Source organism: Octopus sinensis, linkage group LG25 (genome assembly GCF_006345805.1).
Source record: "Octopus sinensis linkage group LG25, ASM634580v1, whole genome shotgun sequence".
Classification (NCBI taxonomy): domain Eukaryota; kingdom Metazoa; phylum Mollusca; class Cephalopoda; order Octopoda; family Octopodidae; genus Octopus; species Octopus sinensis.
Window position 1 is genome coordinate 2,563,544 of NC_043021.1, and position 17,291 is coordinate 2,580,834.

A 17,291-nucleotide genomic window follows, 5' to 3' on the forward strand; every position below is an offset into this window, starting at 1 on the left:
TCGACTAGTCCCCACACCACAAATTGCCGGCCTTGTGTCTACAGCAGAAAGGAGTACTACTACTACTACTACTACTACTACAACAACTACTACTACTGTTGCTATTATTATTATTATTGTTATTATTATTGTTATTATTATTATTATATTATATTATTATTATTATATTATTATTTATTATTATTATTTATTATTATTATTATTATTATTTATTATTATTATATTATGATTATTATTTATTATTATTATTTATTATTATTATTATTTTATTATTATTATTATTATTATTATTATTATATTATTATTATTATTATTATTTATTATTATATTATTATTATTAAGGGTAGTGTTCTGGCAAAATCGTTACCTTGCCATACAAAAGATCTGAACAGCTTTCTTTGATCCATTTTCATGTTCTAAAGTTCAAATGCTGCCAAGGTGGATTTTTCCCTTTATCATTCAACCTTTTGGTCAGTAAAATAAATACCGGTCAAGCAGGGGGTGGGCAATGTAATCGACTTACAACACCCCACCCCACCCACCAACCCGCCGTCACCAAATTTCATTGTTGAAACATTTAATTTTATTTCTATTTTTTAAATTTATTTTTTTTATAAATTCAGAATGCCCAATTACAAAAGAAGAAAACCAATGATGAAGATCCGAATGAGAGATTGGTTGACCAATTTATTAGACAGCAAAAGTATTCCAGGCCTTGAGTGGCTAGACAAGAATAAACAGATATTCCGGATTCCTTGGAAGCATGGATCTCGTCAGACCTGGAAAGTAGACGATGCTGATTTGTTCGTGAGGTGGGCAGAACATGGAGGTGAGTTGTTTTGTCTTCGATGCCCCCTCTCTTTCTATCTTTTACTTGTTTCAGTCATTTGACTGCGGCCATGCTGGAGCACCGCCTTTTAGTCGAGCAAATCGACCCCGGGACTTATTCTTTGTAAGCCCAGTACTTATTCTATCGGTCTGTTTTGCCGAACCGCTAAGTGACGGAGACGTAAACACACCAGCATCGGTTGTCAAGCAATGCTAGGGGGACAAACACAGACACACAAACACATACACACACATACATATATACGACAGGCTTCTTTCAGTTTCCGTCTACCAAATCCACTCACAAGGCATTGGTCGGCCCGGGGCTATAGCAGAAGACACTTGCCCAAGATGCCATGCAGTGGGACTGAACTCGGAACCATGTGGTTGGTTAGCAAGCTAATTACCACACAGCCACTCCTGCATCGGTTTTTGCCTTAATGTTAATTGGAATCCAGTTGCTTGGTGCTACATTCAACATGACCTCTTGTAATGTTCTTATATATCCATTACACGCTTGGAGTAGTTGGCGCTACGTAGGGCATCCAGGTATAGAAACCATGGGAAATCAGACTGGAGTCTGGTGCAGCCTTCCCAGCATGGACAATGGACGTTAAATGATGATGATGATATATATTATTTATGTCTATGTTTGTTAGTGAAATTCTGTTACCCTTGTCCTCCTGTGTCCTAGTTTACTGGTCATAAAGTTTTGTTTACTAATCAGTCCATCATCGCAAAAGAAGGTCCAGGCGCAGGAGTGGCTGTGTGGTAAGTAGCTTGCTAACCAACCACATGGTTCCGGGTTCAGTCCCACTGCGTGGCATCTTGGGCAAGTGTCTTTTCTGCTATAGCCCCGGGCCGACCAATACCTTGTGAGTGGATTTGGTAGACGGAAACTGAAAGAAGCCTGTCGTATATATGTATATATATATATATATGTATGTGTGTGTGTGTGTCTGTGTTTGTCCCCCTAGCATTGCTTGACAACCGATGCTGGTGTGTTTACGTCCCCGTCACTTAGCAGTTCGGCAAAAAGGGACGGATAGAATAAGTACTGGGCTTACAAAGAATAAGTCCCAGGGTCGATTTGCTCGACTAAAGGCGGTGCTCCAGCATGGCCGCAGTCAAATGACTGAAACAAGTACTCTTTTACTTGTTTCAGTCTTTAGACTGTGGTGGCCATGCTGGGACACCATCTTGAAAAGTATGCTAATCTGCTAAATAACAGCTACTTTATGGAAGACCACTGGTTGGCCATACATAAGAAGCCCCCCCCCCCTCTATCAAATGTTACATAAACTCAACTCATTATATTAAATAGGAAACTTTTTTTTTTTGGCCATATTTTTACGTCTGATGTTAATCTGCTTTTCAGGTAAATACAACCAAACGCTAGGGAACCCAAACACAAAAAGGTACAAAGCCACTTTCCGGTGTGCACTAAACAGTTTACCAGACTGTGAAGAGCTGAAAAAAGAAAGTAGAAAAAGTGGTTTAAATGCTTTCAAAGTTTACCAATTCAAAGACGAGTGTGAGTATTCTTAAGACTCTTTAAACCCCGTTGATGGAAAACAACACCCAACATTTTCTACATTCTTAATGTATAGGATTGGGGCGTAATTTTTGTGGCTTTTTTTTCAATGAATTTTATTCAACAAAAACAGCTTTAAATGATTATTCCGGAGCATATTCACCATCTACTTCAATTACTGCTTCCCATTTGCTTGGCAGATGGTCAGACGGTCATTTAACCCTTTAGTGTTCACATTATTCTATCACACATAATGCTTATTGATTCACATTGATTTGAATTAATCATGCATTATCTCATATCTTCAAGATCTTGATGGTGTAATTACTTAATATAGAATAACATTGTAGGGTAGGTGTGAGGGCCTGGATCTGGTCAGTTTGAACATAAAACAGATAAAATATTTTGAACATAAAACAGATAAAAGACGCCCTTACCACCTGCCTAAGTCCACAAGTCACCAAGCTGAATACAGCAGTACATGTCATTCCAAATCTATTTATATTTGACAGATTGCTCTGTCAGACATGATAGTTAGTTATTCATGTTACTTTATCATGTAGCTGTAAGATTATTTTTAGAATAACATTGTAGGGTAGGTGTGAGAAGCCAGATCTTGCTAGTTTGAACATAAGGCCAGTAGAATATTTGGGTCATATATGGCCTTTGAAGTGGATTAATGGATTAACTGACAAAAAACAATTGGTGCATTCTGAATACTTCCAGCAATAAGTGCCATTCAAATTTAAATTTATTCAGTTTGCATAATTAAATTTATACAATTTACTAAAGTCTGTCTTTTGTTTATTGTAGACAAAAGAAAACGCTCGAAACACCAAGAACATTCTGATGACGATTCTTTAAAGGTAAGCATTGATGTATTTTGGTCAACCATTCACTTCTGATTGAGAAAAACCTATGATCTAAGACATTCCAGCCATGTCCATCCAATTATATTCCTCACATGAATATGAACTTGCTATAGGGACAACAAATAATCTTTCCTGCTATAGGCAGAAAGCCTGAAATTTTAAGGGAGGGGGCAAGTCGATTACATCGACCCCAGTACGCAACTGGTACTTATTTCAGTGATCCCTAAAGGATGAAAGGGAAAGTTGACTTCAGCAGGATTTGAACTTGGGACTTCAAAGACTGATTGGGTTATAATAGTTTGTTCTGCATGATTGTATTAGTAATATTATTAATGTTCTAGAGTAAAGATTATTTGCCAACATAACATGGTAGTCCTGTTTTAGGACGAATGTTGCTGTAATTTAGCCCCAGGAGACATCGTCTCCAACTGGCTATACGACATGATCTCTCTCTTTACTCTTCTATTTGTTTCAGTCATTTGACTGCGGCCATGCTGGAGCACCGCCTTTAGTCGAACACATCGATCCCAGGACTTATTCTTTGTAAGCCTAGTACTTATTTTATCGGTCTCTTTTGCCGAACTGCTAAGTGACGGGGACATAAACACACCAGCATCGGTTGTCAAGCAATGCTAGGGGGACAAACACAGACACACAAACACACATACATATATATATATACATATATATGAAGGGCTTTTTTCAGTTTCCATCTACCAAATCCACTCAAGGCTTTGGTCAGCCCGAGGCTTTAGAAGAAGACACTTGCCCAAGGTGTCACGCAGTGGGACTAAACCCGGAACCATGTGGTTGGTAAGGAAATGTCTTACCACACAGCCACTCCTGCGCCTGTGTCTTTATATTTTCAAGCACGTTGTTAGATAATCAATTAGAATTCTTCAAAATTTCAACAGAATTTATTAATCTTATCCTATTTCTTTTTTCTTTTTTTTTATCTTAGAGTTTTTCAGAGTCCAGTGACATGAGCTCACCAAAAAGAGAAAGTTCCACATCGAGTGATGAAGAATATCATCGAGTATCACAACAATTTCATGGTAAATTCCACTGCTGGTCTTTTGTCTGTTTACTTTTCTGTGAATTCAGTATGATACTTGATGGATGGTATAGCATGGTATGGCTGTGTTGTATGAGGTTTGCTTCCCAACCACCAGGTTCCAGGGTCGTTCTGACTGTTTGGCACCTTGAGAGGCGTCTTCTACAGTTTCAAGCTGCCAAAATCTTTGTGAGCAGATTTGGTAGACGGAAACTGAAAGAAGCCCATCATGTGTGTGGACTCAATACATGAAGCAGGATTAATAGAACACAAAAGCCTGTGTGTGTGTGTGTGTGTGTGTGTCTGTCTGTCCCTCGTGTGTGTCTGTCTGTCTGTCCCTCCATTGCTTGACCTCTAGTGTTGGGTTTACATCCTGTAACTTAGCAGTTCAGCAAATGAGATCAATGGAGAGACCAAGCTTTATAAAACAAATAAATAAAGAATACTGGGGTTTATTTATTCATCTAGAAAATCTTCAAGGCAATGCTCCAGCGTGGCCTCAGTCTAATGACTAAAACAAGATAAAAAAACAACAGAAGGATGGAGATAAGTGTCTCAGCTGATCCTTATTTCTTTGACCCTGAAAGGTTGAAAGGTAAAGTTGACTTTTAACAACCAAATTTGAACAAAAAAGATGGATGAAATGTTGCTATGCATAACATACTGGGGATTCCGCCAGTTGACCATCTTTATACTAGCTTAACCCTTTAGCATTTGAACAGGCCATATTTAGCCCAAATATTTTACCTGTTTTACGTGGAACCTGACTAGACTCTAATTAACTCTTTAATTACTAATTGAACTTTTTGTTTTTGTTACTTCAGATCAACAAAGTGGCGGCGTCTGCTACAGAACATATGGTAAGAATTTGATTTTGGATTTCTGTTGATCGCTTAACTTGCCAGCTAATCTGTGCCTTTGCTAGCTGACTACATGCATGTACACAGTATATCTGGGAATTTAATATCTTTCTTGCCCTAATGTCTCTCTCTATGTAATATTGGCTATTTTTTTGGCAGTGGGGGATCTATTGAAGGGCTTCTGTACAGTTTTCATCTGCCATATTCATTAACTTGGCTTTGGTTAACCCATTCTACCATACAAGATGCTTGCCTATGGTGCCATGCAGTAGGACTGAATACTGCCTTGTGAGGGCACCTGGCTTAGTGGTTAGGGTGTTGTATTCGCAGTCTTGAAATAATGGTTTTGTTTCCTGAACTGGGGCATTTCATTGGGTTCTTTAAACAAACCACTTCATCTCTTGTTGCTCTGTAATCATTTCAACACCTGATGTGTGGCACAGCTGTACAGGTCATGTCGATGTGATGGAGGGAAGGAGTTAGTGCAGAGCACAATAAACAAATCATTTGTTCAGATTGTTAAGCAAGAAATTTCAGAATCATCTTTCTTTGACTCGAGAAATTTCCAAGAAGAATGGTTGCTGTACTACATGTGATTCTTACAAAACACCTGTAAATTTGGACAGGTGTTCAGTTATTATAACAGTCTAGTCCAACAGACTGATATAGTTACTGTAGACAGAATCATTTGTTAAACTAAATCAGATATGGGTATTCATTGCTTATCACACCTGTGTTCTGAGTTCAAATTCACCCAAGGTTGACTATGATTTTCATCCTTTGATGGGGCAATGAAATCTAGTACCAGTTAAGTACTGGGGTCAATGTAATCAACAAGGCTCGTTCCCCAGAATTTCAGGTGTATAGTTGTGGTAAGAAACTTGCTTCCCAACTACATGGTTCTAGGTTCAGTCCAACTGTGACACTTTATACAATTGTCTTCTACTACAGAATCTCATACCAACCAAAGCCTTGTGAGTGGGTTTCAAATATAGAAACTGAAAGAAGCCTGTTATATATATGTGTGTGTGTCTGTTCTACCACCACTGCATCCCCATAACTTAGCAGTTTGGCAAAAGAGACCAACAGAATAAGTACCAAACTTAATAAGTACTGGGGGGGTCAATCTGACTAAATCCTTCAAGGCAGAGCTCCAGCATGGCCACAGACTAATGACTGAAACCAGTAAAAGATAAAAGATACTAAATTTTTCTTTTATGTGGCAGCAATTTCTGAATGACCGGGATGGGTGGGAGGGAGGTCTGCCGAGTTCCGTGAATTGGCATTTATGAAACCAAAGTTTCTTAAAAGTCATAAAATTATTATATATTTTGCTTTTTTCTTCTTTCTGTTTTTCTTAATTTTAATTATTTCTTTTCTTTCCTTTTTCGCAGAAACTCCACAATTTAAAACAGAAGACGGTACGTATCCTTCTTGCAAAATTTACAACAGAGATTTCTTTTACCTTGTCTTGGACAAATACTTAGATATTCCATTCCTTTATCTTCACCCCCTACCTCACACACAATCACCCCCCCCTACACACACACACACAAGAGACTTGAAATAAATGGGCGGCCAGTTTATTATATCTTAGGTTTAAATTAACCGAATTGGTCTGATTTGGAGATGGGGTCAATTACAGGTGGGGAGAATTACAGGTATATGATGAGAAAAGGCTGCTTCCCAATCATATTTCCTGGTTCGGTCCCATTGCACAGCACCTTGAGCAAGTATTTTTTGGCAGATAAAAAAAACTGAAAGAAGCTTGTGGGTGTGTCTCCTTGTCTTGACATCACACAATGGTTATAAACGAGCATTTTTGTGATTCTTTCATCACTTTCAATCATTATAATCAAAATGAAAAATAACGAAGATTGGTTATTTTGTTATGGATGATTGCACATGGCTCTTTCCAATTTTTGTTTCCCCACCCCTGATGAGGTGGGAGGAATATTCTTGAAAGTTATTTAGTGACTTTTCTGCTATTGGTACCATATAAAAAGCACCCAGTACACCCTGGAAAATGGTTGGCGTTAAGAAAGCATATCCTGCTGTAGAAACTATGCCAAAGCAAACAGCTGAAATTATTGCATTCTTCCGACTCGGCAGTTCCGGTGGAACCTATTTCTTTACTACCCACAAGGGGCTAAACACAGAGAGGATAAAGAAGGACAGACAAACGGATTAGGTCGATTATATCGACCCCAGCGCATAACTGGTACTTACTTAATTGACCCCGAAAGGATGAAAGGCAAAGTCGGCTTTAATTTGAACTCAGAACATAGCGGCAGATGAAATACCTATTTCTTTACTACCCACATGGGGTTAAACACAAAGAGGACAAACAAGGACAGAAAAACGGATTAAGTCGATTATATCGACCCCAGCACATAGCTGGTACTTACTTAATTGACCCCGAAAGGATGAAAGGCAAAGTCGGCTTTAATTTGAACTCAGAACATAGCGGCAGATGAAATACCTATTTCTTTACTACCCACATGGGGTTAAACACAAAGAGGACAAACAAGGACAGAAAAACGGATTAAGTCGATTATATCGACCCCAGCACATAGCTGGTACTTACTTAATTGACCCCGAAAGGATGAAAGGCAAAGTCGGCTTTAATTTGAACTCAGAACATAGCGGCAGATGAAATACCTATTTCTTTACTACCCACATGGGGTTAAACACAGAGAGGACAAACAAGGACAGAAAAACGGATTAAGTCGATATATCGACCCCAGCACATAGCTGGTACTTACTTAATTGACCCCGAAAGGATGAAAGGCAAAGTCGGCTTTAATTGAACTCAGAACATAGCGGCAGATGAAATACCTATTTCTTTACTACCACATGGGGTTAAACCAAAGAGGACAAACAAGGACAGAAAAACGGATTAAGTCGATTATATCGACCCCAGCACATAGCTGGTACTTACTTAATTGACCCCGAAAGGATGAAAGGCAAAGTCGGCTTTAATTTGAACTCAGAACATAGCGGCAGATGAAATACCTATTTCTTTACTACCCACATGGGGTTAAACACAAAGAGGACAAACAAGGACAGAAAAACGGATTAAGTCGATTATATCGACCCCAGCACATAGCTGGTACTTACTTAATTGACCCCGAAGGATGAAAGGCAAAGTCGCTTTAATTTGAACTCAGAACATAGCGGCAGATGAAATACTATTTCTTTCTTTACTACCCACATGGGGTAAACACAGAGAGGACAAACAAGGACAGAAAAACGGATTAAGTCGATTATATCGACCCCAGCACATAGCTGGTACTTACTTAATTGACCCCGAAAGGATGAAAGGCAAAGTCGGCTTTAATTGAACTCAGAACATAGCGGCAGATGAAATACCTATTTCTTTACTACCCACATGGGGTTAAACACAGAGAGGACAACAAGGACAGACAAACGGATTAAGTCGATTATATCGACCCCAGCACATAGCTGGTACTTACTTAATCGACCCCGAAAGGATGTAAGGCAAGTCGGCTTTAATTTGAACTCAGAACATAGCGGCAGATGAATACCTATTTCTTTACTACCCACATGGGGTTAAACACAGAGAGGACAAACAAGGACAGACAAACGGATTAAGTCGATTATATCGACCCCAGCACATAGCTGGTACTTACTTAATCGACCCCGAAAGGATGTAAGGCAAAGTCGGCTTTAATTTGAACTCAGAACATAGCGGCAGATGAAATACCTATTTCTTTACTACCCACATGGGGTTAAACACAGAGAGGACAAACAAGGACAGACAAACGGATTAAGTCGATTATATCGACCCCAGCACATAGCTGGTACTTACTTAATCGACCCCGAAAGGATGTAAGGCAAAGTCGGCTTTAATTTGAACTCAGAACATAGCGGCAGATGAAATACCTATTTCTTTACTACCCACATGGGGTTAAACACAGAGAGGACAAACAAGGACAGACAAACGGATTAAGTCGATTATATCGACCCCAGCACATAGCTGGTACTTACTTAATTGACCCCGAAAGGATGAAAGGCAAAGTTGGCTTTAATTTGAACTCAGAACATAGCGGCAGATGAAATACCTATTTCTTTACTACCCACATGGGGTTAAACACAGAGAGGACAAACAAGGACAGACAAACGGATTAAGTCGATTATATCGACCCCAGCACATAGCTGGTACTTACTTAATCGACCCCGAAAGGATGCAAGGCAAAGTCGGCTTTAATTTGAACTCAGAACATAGCGGCAGATGAAATACCTATTTCTTTACTACCCACATGGGGTTAAACACAGAGAGGACAAACAAGGACAGACAAACGGATTAAGTCGATTATATCGACCCCAGCACATAGCTGGTACTTACTTAATTGACCCCGAAAGGATGAAAGGCAAAGTCGGCTTTAATTTGAACTCAGAACATAGCGGCAGATGAAATACCTATTTCTTTACTACCCACATGGGGTTAAACACAGAGAGGACAAACAAGGACAGACAAACGGATTAAGTCGATTATATCGACCCCAGCACATAGCTGGTACTTACTTAATCGACCCCGAAAGGATGTAAGGCAAAGTCGACCTCAATTTGAAGTCAGAACGTAGCGGCAGACGAAATACCGCTACGCATTTCGCCTGGCGTGCTAACGTTTCTGCCATCTCGCTACTGGAACCATCCAACCCATGCCAGCATGGAAAACAAATATTGAATGATGATGATGATGATGATGATGATTTACCGGGGTCAAAAAAGCAACAGAGTATGTAATTTTTTTCACAACCCTTGCAGCACGGAGCACTCCTCACAAACGTAGCTCATGAGCTGGTTGTGATCAATAAACAGTTTTAAGGAGGAGCTGGTAAAAGACAAACTAACATGCAACGTGCATGTTGCATGCTGAACTCAAAGAATGGAAGAAAAGACTAAAAACGCAATGTGCATGTCGAAATAATGTAAGAGAGAAGAAAAAAAAACAGGTCCAGTGATGGTCTGTATGTCATGACTGACACCACTGATGTGTAGCTCTGCTACAGTTTTCTTGTAGAAGATGTTTTCTTCTAACACTGTACATTCTAGACTCATTATTGTTGATTTGAAAACTTTCTCAAAAATCAAAGGCTTCATCATCTTCGTTTAATGTCCGCCTTTCCATGCTTGCATGGCTCTGATGGAATTCATTGATGCAGATGTTCTGTGGCTGGGTATCTTTCCTCTCACCAACTCTTAACCTCTTTCCAAGCAAGCTGATATTTCCACACAGCCAGGTGTGTTTTCCACTAAAGATTATGAAAGGATTACCGTTGCTTCTATAACAGTGATGTTTGCTAACAACTTGCACGTGATCTCCAGATGAAGAGTTGCACATACATATATATATATATAAACATATCATCATCATCATCGTTTAGCGTCCGTTTTCCATTCTAGCATGGGTTGGACGGTTCAACTGGGGTCTGTGAAGCCAGAAGGCTGCATCAGGCCCAGTCTGATCTGGCAGTGTTTCTACGGCTGGATGCCCTTCCTAACGCCAACCACTCCGCGAGTGTAGTGGGTGCTTTTTACGTGCCACCAGCACAGGGGCCAGGCGAAGCTGGTAACGGACACGAACGGATGGTGCTTTTACGTGCCACCGGCACGGAGGCCAGTTGGGACGGCGCGGGCAACGTCCACAATCAGATGGTTTGCTTAACCACAGCTGCAATTTCCATTGATGTTCCAAGAAGGAAAGGTATGTAGGCCACAGGTTATGTTCTCACTGGTCTTTCTGGGTCTTCTCACGCACAGCATACTTCCATAGGTCTCGGTCTCTAGTCATTTCCTTGGTGAGACCTAAAGTTCGAAGGTCATGCTTCACCACCTCGTCCCATGTTTTCCTTGCAGCAGTCCTTCAGTTTTTCTAAACCCTGTAAAAGAACTTGGAAAGTTGGACTTCCAACTTAGCCTTTCGTTGACACCCATGAAACCAGGAACTTTTCAGCAACCCTTGGAGATATATATAGTGATAGGCTTCTTTCAGTTTCTGCCTACCAATTCCATTCCACATAGCTTTAGTCAGTCTGGAGCTAAAGTGGAAGACATTTGGCCTAAGATGCCATATAGTGGGACCGAACCTGAAACCCTTGTGCTTGAGAAGCAAACTTCTTAACCAGACAACTGTGCCCCCAGGAAGGTTACATCATCATTATTACCGAACCCAGGCATGTCAAAATTTGAAATTTTTACATAAAAAAAAAATTGATTTTACTTAAAAGTTAATGAAAGATAATTATCTCTTTTACTAATTAGGAATTTAAAGTATCTTGTAGAAGGCCTTGCATCTTATTTTATTTCTTTTTTTTTTTTTCAGGAAGTGCCCAACAAATATTCAACACAATGATGGGATATCAAGTGGTAAGCTTCCTCTCTTCACCATATTTACTTTTATTACTCTTCATAATCCTAGTAAAGGTGCGCTGATTAGTAGTTAGGGCATTCGGTTCATCATCGTAAGGTCGTGAGTTCAATTCCCGATGACATGTTGTAGCCTTGAGCAAGACACTTTATTTAACGTTGCTCCAGTCCACTCAGCTGGCAAAAATGAATTTTACCTGTAATTCAAAAAGGGGTCAGCTTTGTCATATTCTGTGTCATGCTGGATCTTCCTGAGAATTGCGTTAAAGGGTATGCATGTCTGTGGAGTACTCAGCCACTTGCATGTTAATTTCACAGGCAGGCTGTTCCATTAAATCAGATCGACAGGAATCCTGGTCATCGTAACTGTTAGGGAGAGTAGATCCTTTCTACGCAAGCAGGGCGGGCCCTAGGGTTGCTGGTGCCCTGACCAGATCAGGGCGCTCACACCTAACCTACATTGACATTCTAAAAATGAACAATCACGTCATTGAAACCTCAAAGCTATAAGATAATGCATGATTAATTAAAAGCAATTTGAGTAAAAAAATATTACATTTAACAGAGTAATCTGAACACCAAAGGGTTAAAGTAATTGAAAGAAACACAGAGCATCTCAACAGAAATATGGTAGCAATACGGTTAATAAGAATAGCAATAATAATTTCTTAGATTAGTACATTATCACAGATTTAGTAACTTTTTTTAAAACGGACCCTATCCCTCCTTTTACATGCTTGGTACTTTGTCCTATTTTTCTTTTTATCAACTGTAAATCAATGAAAAGTAGGGTCTTCTCCCTTAACGGGGGATTTTAAAGGACAACTGAAATACAACTTTTACCACCGTATTGGTTTTATTAATTAATTCTGCTGATAATGAAAAGTTCAACTCCTCAATCCTACCCAATCTGCCAGTCATTACCTACTCTTCCCCAACCTCTGCCCAATGCATATTTATCATTGACCACCCCTCCACCCTTGTCGATCATTCGCTACAACCACCTGCAATCCATCATCCTCAATCATCACTCCTCCCTAATGCCCCTAAACTCTTCACTCATTCCCTTATCTCTAACGACTTCCTCTTGCAACTTATTCTGTCCCCGTTCACTTCTTATCGACTCCTTCTGCCTCGAGGGTCCAGTTTGATACCTCATCGCTATTTTGTCTTCTTTTCCAGCTGCAGCCCGGATACTTCCACCCTCTCTTCTGTAATGTGAGTAATCATGTAGGTCCTGGACAATAAAAACACCTCTTGTATTCTGGTCCCTTCCTACATACTTTAATCTCTCATATCCTAACACAAAGTCGCCTCCTTCTCTACTGTATCCGCCACTCAGTTAAAAGGGATCTCTTCATCCAGTGTGCTAACAATTCTGCAGCTTGCCGCTTTAATAAAATAAGTAACAAATAGTAATGAGACTAATAATAAAGATAATAAAAATAATGATAATAATAATAAAGATCATCATCATCATCATCATCATTTAGCGTCCGCTTTCCATGCTAGCATGGGTTGGACAGTTCAACTGGGGTCTGGGAAGCCAGAAGGCTGCACCAGGCCCAGTCTGATCTGGCAATGTTTCTACAGCTGGATGCCCTTCCTAATGCCAACCACTCCGTGAGTGTAGTGGCTGCTTTTTACGTGCCACCGGCACAGGTGCCAGACGGGGCTGGCAAACGGCCTCGGTCGGATGGTGCTTTTTATGTGCCAGACGGGGCTGGCAAAAGGTCATGGTCAGATGGTGCTTTTTACGTGTCACCGGCATGGGGGCCAGGCGAGGCTGGCAAACGGCCACGATCGGATGGTGCTTTTTATGTGCCAGACGGGGCTGGCAAAAGGCCATGGTCGGATGGTGCTTTTTACGTGTCACCGGCATGGGGGCCAGGCGAGGCTGGCAAACGGCCACGATCGGATGGTGCTTTTTACGTGCCACCGGAACAGGTGCCAGACGGGGCTGGCAAACGGCCATGGTTGGATGGTGCTTTTTACGTGCCAGACGGGGCTGGCAAATGGCCACGGTCGGATGGTGCTTTTTACGTGCCACTGACATGGGGGCCAGGCCAGGCTGGCAACGGCCACAATCGGATGGTGCTTTTTACATGCCACCGGCACGGAGGCCAGTCGAATAAAAATAATGATAATAATTCTTTCTGCTATAGACACAAGGCCCGAAATTTTAGCGGAAGGAACTCAGTGATTATATCGACCCCAGTGCTTGAATGGTATGTATTTTAACCCATTCCAGTGTGCACAATGGACGTTGAAGAGAATGTTGATGATTTAACAAAACTTGACAGGATGAAAGGCAAAGTCACCATCGGTGGAATTTTAACTCAGAACATAAAAAACAGACGAATTACTGCTAAGCGTTTTGCTCGGTGTGCTAACAGTTCTGCCAGCTTGCCATCTTAATAGTAGTAATGATGATGATGATGATGCCAATTCACCTTCTCTAATTTTGTAATTGTAGGCCAGATTGATCATATTGCGTGTTTCACCGAGTCACCTTACAATGTCGACAGATATCTGAAGGACAAAAAGCATTGGGTATCTGAAGGTCTTGTATGTTACTGCTCTATTGCTACTACTGCTACCCGGGTACTTGGTTCAGTCTCAGTAATATAATAGCAGGCTAAGTTTTATGGTGGGTGTATGTGCGTGTGGTGTGTTTTTATATATATATATATATATATATATATACAAAAAAAAAATTTTTTATCTTCGGTTTTTTTAAAATATGCTAGGCCACTGGTTTTTAATTGATTAATATTAATTTCTACCCTTATTTAATTTTATATATATATATATATATATATATATATATATGTAATATATGTATATATATATGTGTATATACATGTATATATCATCATCATCATTTAGCGTCCGCTTTCCATGCTAGCATGGGTTGGACGGTTCAACTGGGGTCTGGGAAGCCAGAAGGCTGCACCAGGCCCAGTCTGATCTGGCAGTGTTTCTATGGCTGGATGCCCTTCCTAACGCCAACCACTCCGTGAGTGTAGCGGTTGCTTTTTACGTGCCACCCGCACAGGTGCCAGATGGAACTGGCAAACGCCCACAGACGGATGGTGGCACAGGCGAGGCTGGCAACGGCCACGAACGGATGGTGCTTTTTACGTGCTCCCGGCACAAGGCCAGTCGGGGCGGCGCTGGCAACGGCCATGAACGGATGGTGGTGCCAGACGAGTCTGGCAAACGGCCATGAACGGATGGTGCTTTTTACGTGCCACCGGCACGGGGGCCAGGCGAGGCTGGCAACATGTATACATGTATATATATATACATATATATATATACATATATATATGTATATATACATATGTATATCTATGGATATATGTGTATATATATGTGTATATATATATATATACATATATATATGTATATCTATGTGTATATATACATATGTATATCTGTGTGTGTGTGTATATATATATATATATATATATATATATACACACACATACATACATGTACAGACCCATGTAAATATATTTTTTATTTATGCACCCTTTTCAAGCCTAGTCAGGCTCATGGGCCCAGTTTCTATGGCGTATTTGTTACCAAAGCATCATACACCTGATTGGTCAAGGTCTGTTTGGCAGGCACTCAGTAAATGACCGTTGTCCAGTCAAAAGCTGCATTTGCCATACTATAAAAACAGTGTAGCATTAGTCACTGCTTTTGTGAATTTATTAATATACCAAATAGGCATAGGTGTGACTGTGGTAAGAAGCTTGCTTCCCAACTACAAGGTTCCAGGTTCAGTCCCACTGTATGGCACCTTGGCCAAGTGTCTCCTATTATATAGCCTCAGGCTTACCAAAACCTTGTCTGTGGATTTGGTTGATGGAAACTAAAAGAAGCCCATTGTATATGTGTGTTTATGACCCTGTAACCTAGCAGGTCAGCAAAAGATACTGATAGAATAAGTTCTGGGTTGATTCAGCCTTTGAGGCAGTGCTCCAGCATGGCTGCAGTCTAATAATAAATAAAATAGATAAAAGGTCCTTTCTTCCTTTTAATGTTAATCTTTCTCTCCCTCTCCTATATAACTTCCTCCTTTCTTTCATATTTCTTCCGCTTCTCAGCCATGTGTCCCCATTTTTACCCCTTAACCATCCTTCCTCATTATCTCCATTCCAAAGCACCATCATCATCATCATCATTAATGAATATATTGTCGTTACTAATGATAAACCATTAAAACCACATCAATTACTGCATCAGGACCACCACCGCCACAACCAGCATTCTAAATGGTTGTTCCACATGCTGGAAATAAGTCAAAATCCTCTTCAAATCAATCTTTAAGGAAGGACAGATTCATTTAGATAATGTGTCACTCCAGAAGATATCCTATCTATGGTTCCGGGTTCAGTCCCACTGCGTGGCACCTTGGGCAAGTGTCTTCTACTATAGACTCAAGCCAACCAAAGCCTTGTGAGTGGATTTGGTAGACGGAAACTGAAAGAAGCCCGTCGTATATATGTATATATATATATATATGCGTTTGTGTGTCTGTGTTTGTCCCCCTAGCATTGCTTGACAACCGATGCTGGTGTGTTTATGTCTCCGTTACTTAGCGGTTCGGCAAAAGAGACCGATAGAATAAGTACTGGGCTTACAAAAAGAATAAGTCCCGGGGTTGAGTTGCTCGATTAAAAGCGGTGCTCCAGCATGGCCGCAGTCAAATGACTGAAACAAGTAAAAGAGTAAAGAGTAAACCACACAAAAAAACAAAACAAAAAAAAAAAAAACCAAGTGGTTGGCATGGCTGGAACGCTTTTTTGTAGGTCTCCTAGATTAGGAAATGATGACCTTGATTAGGTTTAAACATCAACCACCACCAACACCCTAGAAACCTAAGCATTATCAGTTATTATGTATAGAAATCCTTAATCAATACCAAATTACTAACTCCTCCTTTTTTTGCTCACTTTTCAGGAAGAAATTGAGAACCACCATTTACTTGACTGTGAGGAGATTGGGAATTTTACGCTCCTCAGATAAAGAATTGTCTCTTGTGTATATAAACTATCGAATGACTTTTAAACTTGTAAATTCATATCATTTTCCTGCTCTTCCTCCATCTCCTCTTTTCTATTGTCTGAAATAAAAAAAAACAAAAAAAAATAAAAACTTGTTGACCATTGATCCTTGTGTTTGGAGCTATTTATTTTGCTTTTGACAGTCCATTAAACGTCGATCCAAGTTACCCATGGGAGTGGACATGGCTGACAAGGCCAATGCAAGACAGGCAGAGTCTGTGGCACTGTGGTTACTGAGAGTGACTCCGAACAAGAGCAGAGTCTGTGGTATTGTGGTTACTGAAAGTGACTCCGAACAAGAGCAGAGTCTGTGGCTACTGAAAGTGACTCTGAACAAGAGCAGAGTCTGTGGTACTGTGGTTACTGAAAGTGACTCCGAACAAGAGCAGAGTCTGTGGTACTGTGGCTACTGAAAGTGACTCTGAACAAGAGCAGAGTCTGTGGTACTGTGGCTACTGAAAGTGACTCTGAACAAGAGCAGAGTCTGTGGTTACTGAAAGTGACTCCAAACAAGAGCAGAGTCTGTGGTTACTGAAAGTGACTCCGAACAAAAGCAGAGTCTGTGGTACTGTGGTTACTGAGAGTGACTCCGAACAAGAGCAGAGTCTGTGGTTACTGAGAGTGACTCCGAACAAGAGCAGAGTCTGTGGTTACTGAAAGTGACTCCGAACA

The 17,291-nt window shown here is 40.4% G+C and overlaps 1 protein-coding gene across 10 annotated transcripts; it reads left to right on the plus strand.

Moving 5' to 3' along the window:
- Nucleotides 1–585: 585 nt before the first annotated feature.
- LOC115224324 (interferon regulatory factor 2) lies at nucleotides 586–16,725 on the plus strand. Of its 10 annotated transcripts, none has more exons than XM_029795180.2 (9): nucleotides 586–829; nucleotides 2,207–2,362; nucleotides 3,176–3,228; nucleotides 4,196–4,289; nucleotides 5,113–5,148; nucleotides 6,543–6,569; nucleotides 11,498–11,541; nucleotides 12,724–12,771; nucleotides 16,516–16,725. In XM_029795180.2, the coding sequence occupies exons 1-9, from the start codon at nucleotides 625–627 to the stop codon at nucleotides 16,579–16,581; spliced, it is 729 nt and encodes a 242-aa protein (XP_029651040.1). In that variant the 5' UTR covers nucleotides 586–624; the 3' UTR covers nucleotides 16,582–16,725. The 10 variants fall into 10 exon arrangements, with proteins under 10 accessions (XP_029651040.1, XP_036369206.1, XP_036369207.1 ...); XM_036513313.1 differs by having other exon boundaries at nucleotides 5,113–5,146; nucleotides 6,538–6,569; XM_036513314.1 differs by having other exon boundaries at nucleotides 5,113–5,146; nucleotides 6,538–6,569; nucleotides 12,724–12,759.
- Nucleotides 16,726–17,291: the final 566 nt, after the last annotated feature.

Coding starts and splice junctions, on each gene's coding strand:
- LOC115224324 (XM_036513313.1), top strand. CDS start 625: ATGCCCAATTACAAAAGAAGAAAACCAATGATGAAGATCCGAATGAGA. Junction 830..2,206: donor GAGGTGGGCAGAACATGGAG/GTGAGTTGTTTT, acceptor TCTGCTTTTCAG/GTAAATACAACCAAACGCTA. Junction 5,147..6,537: donor GGCGTCTGCTACAGAACATA/TGGTAAGAATTT, acceptor TCTTTCCTTTTT/CGCAGAAACTCCACAATTTA.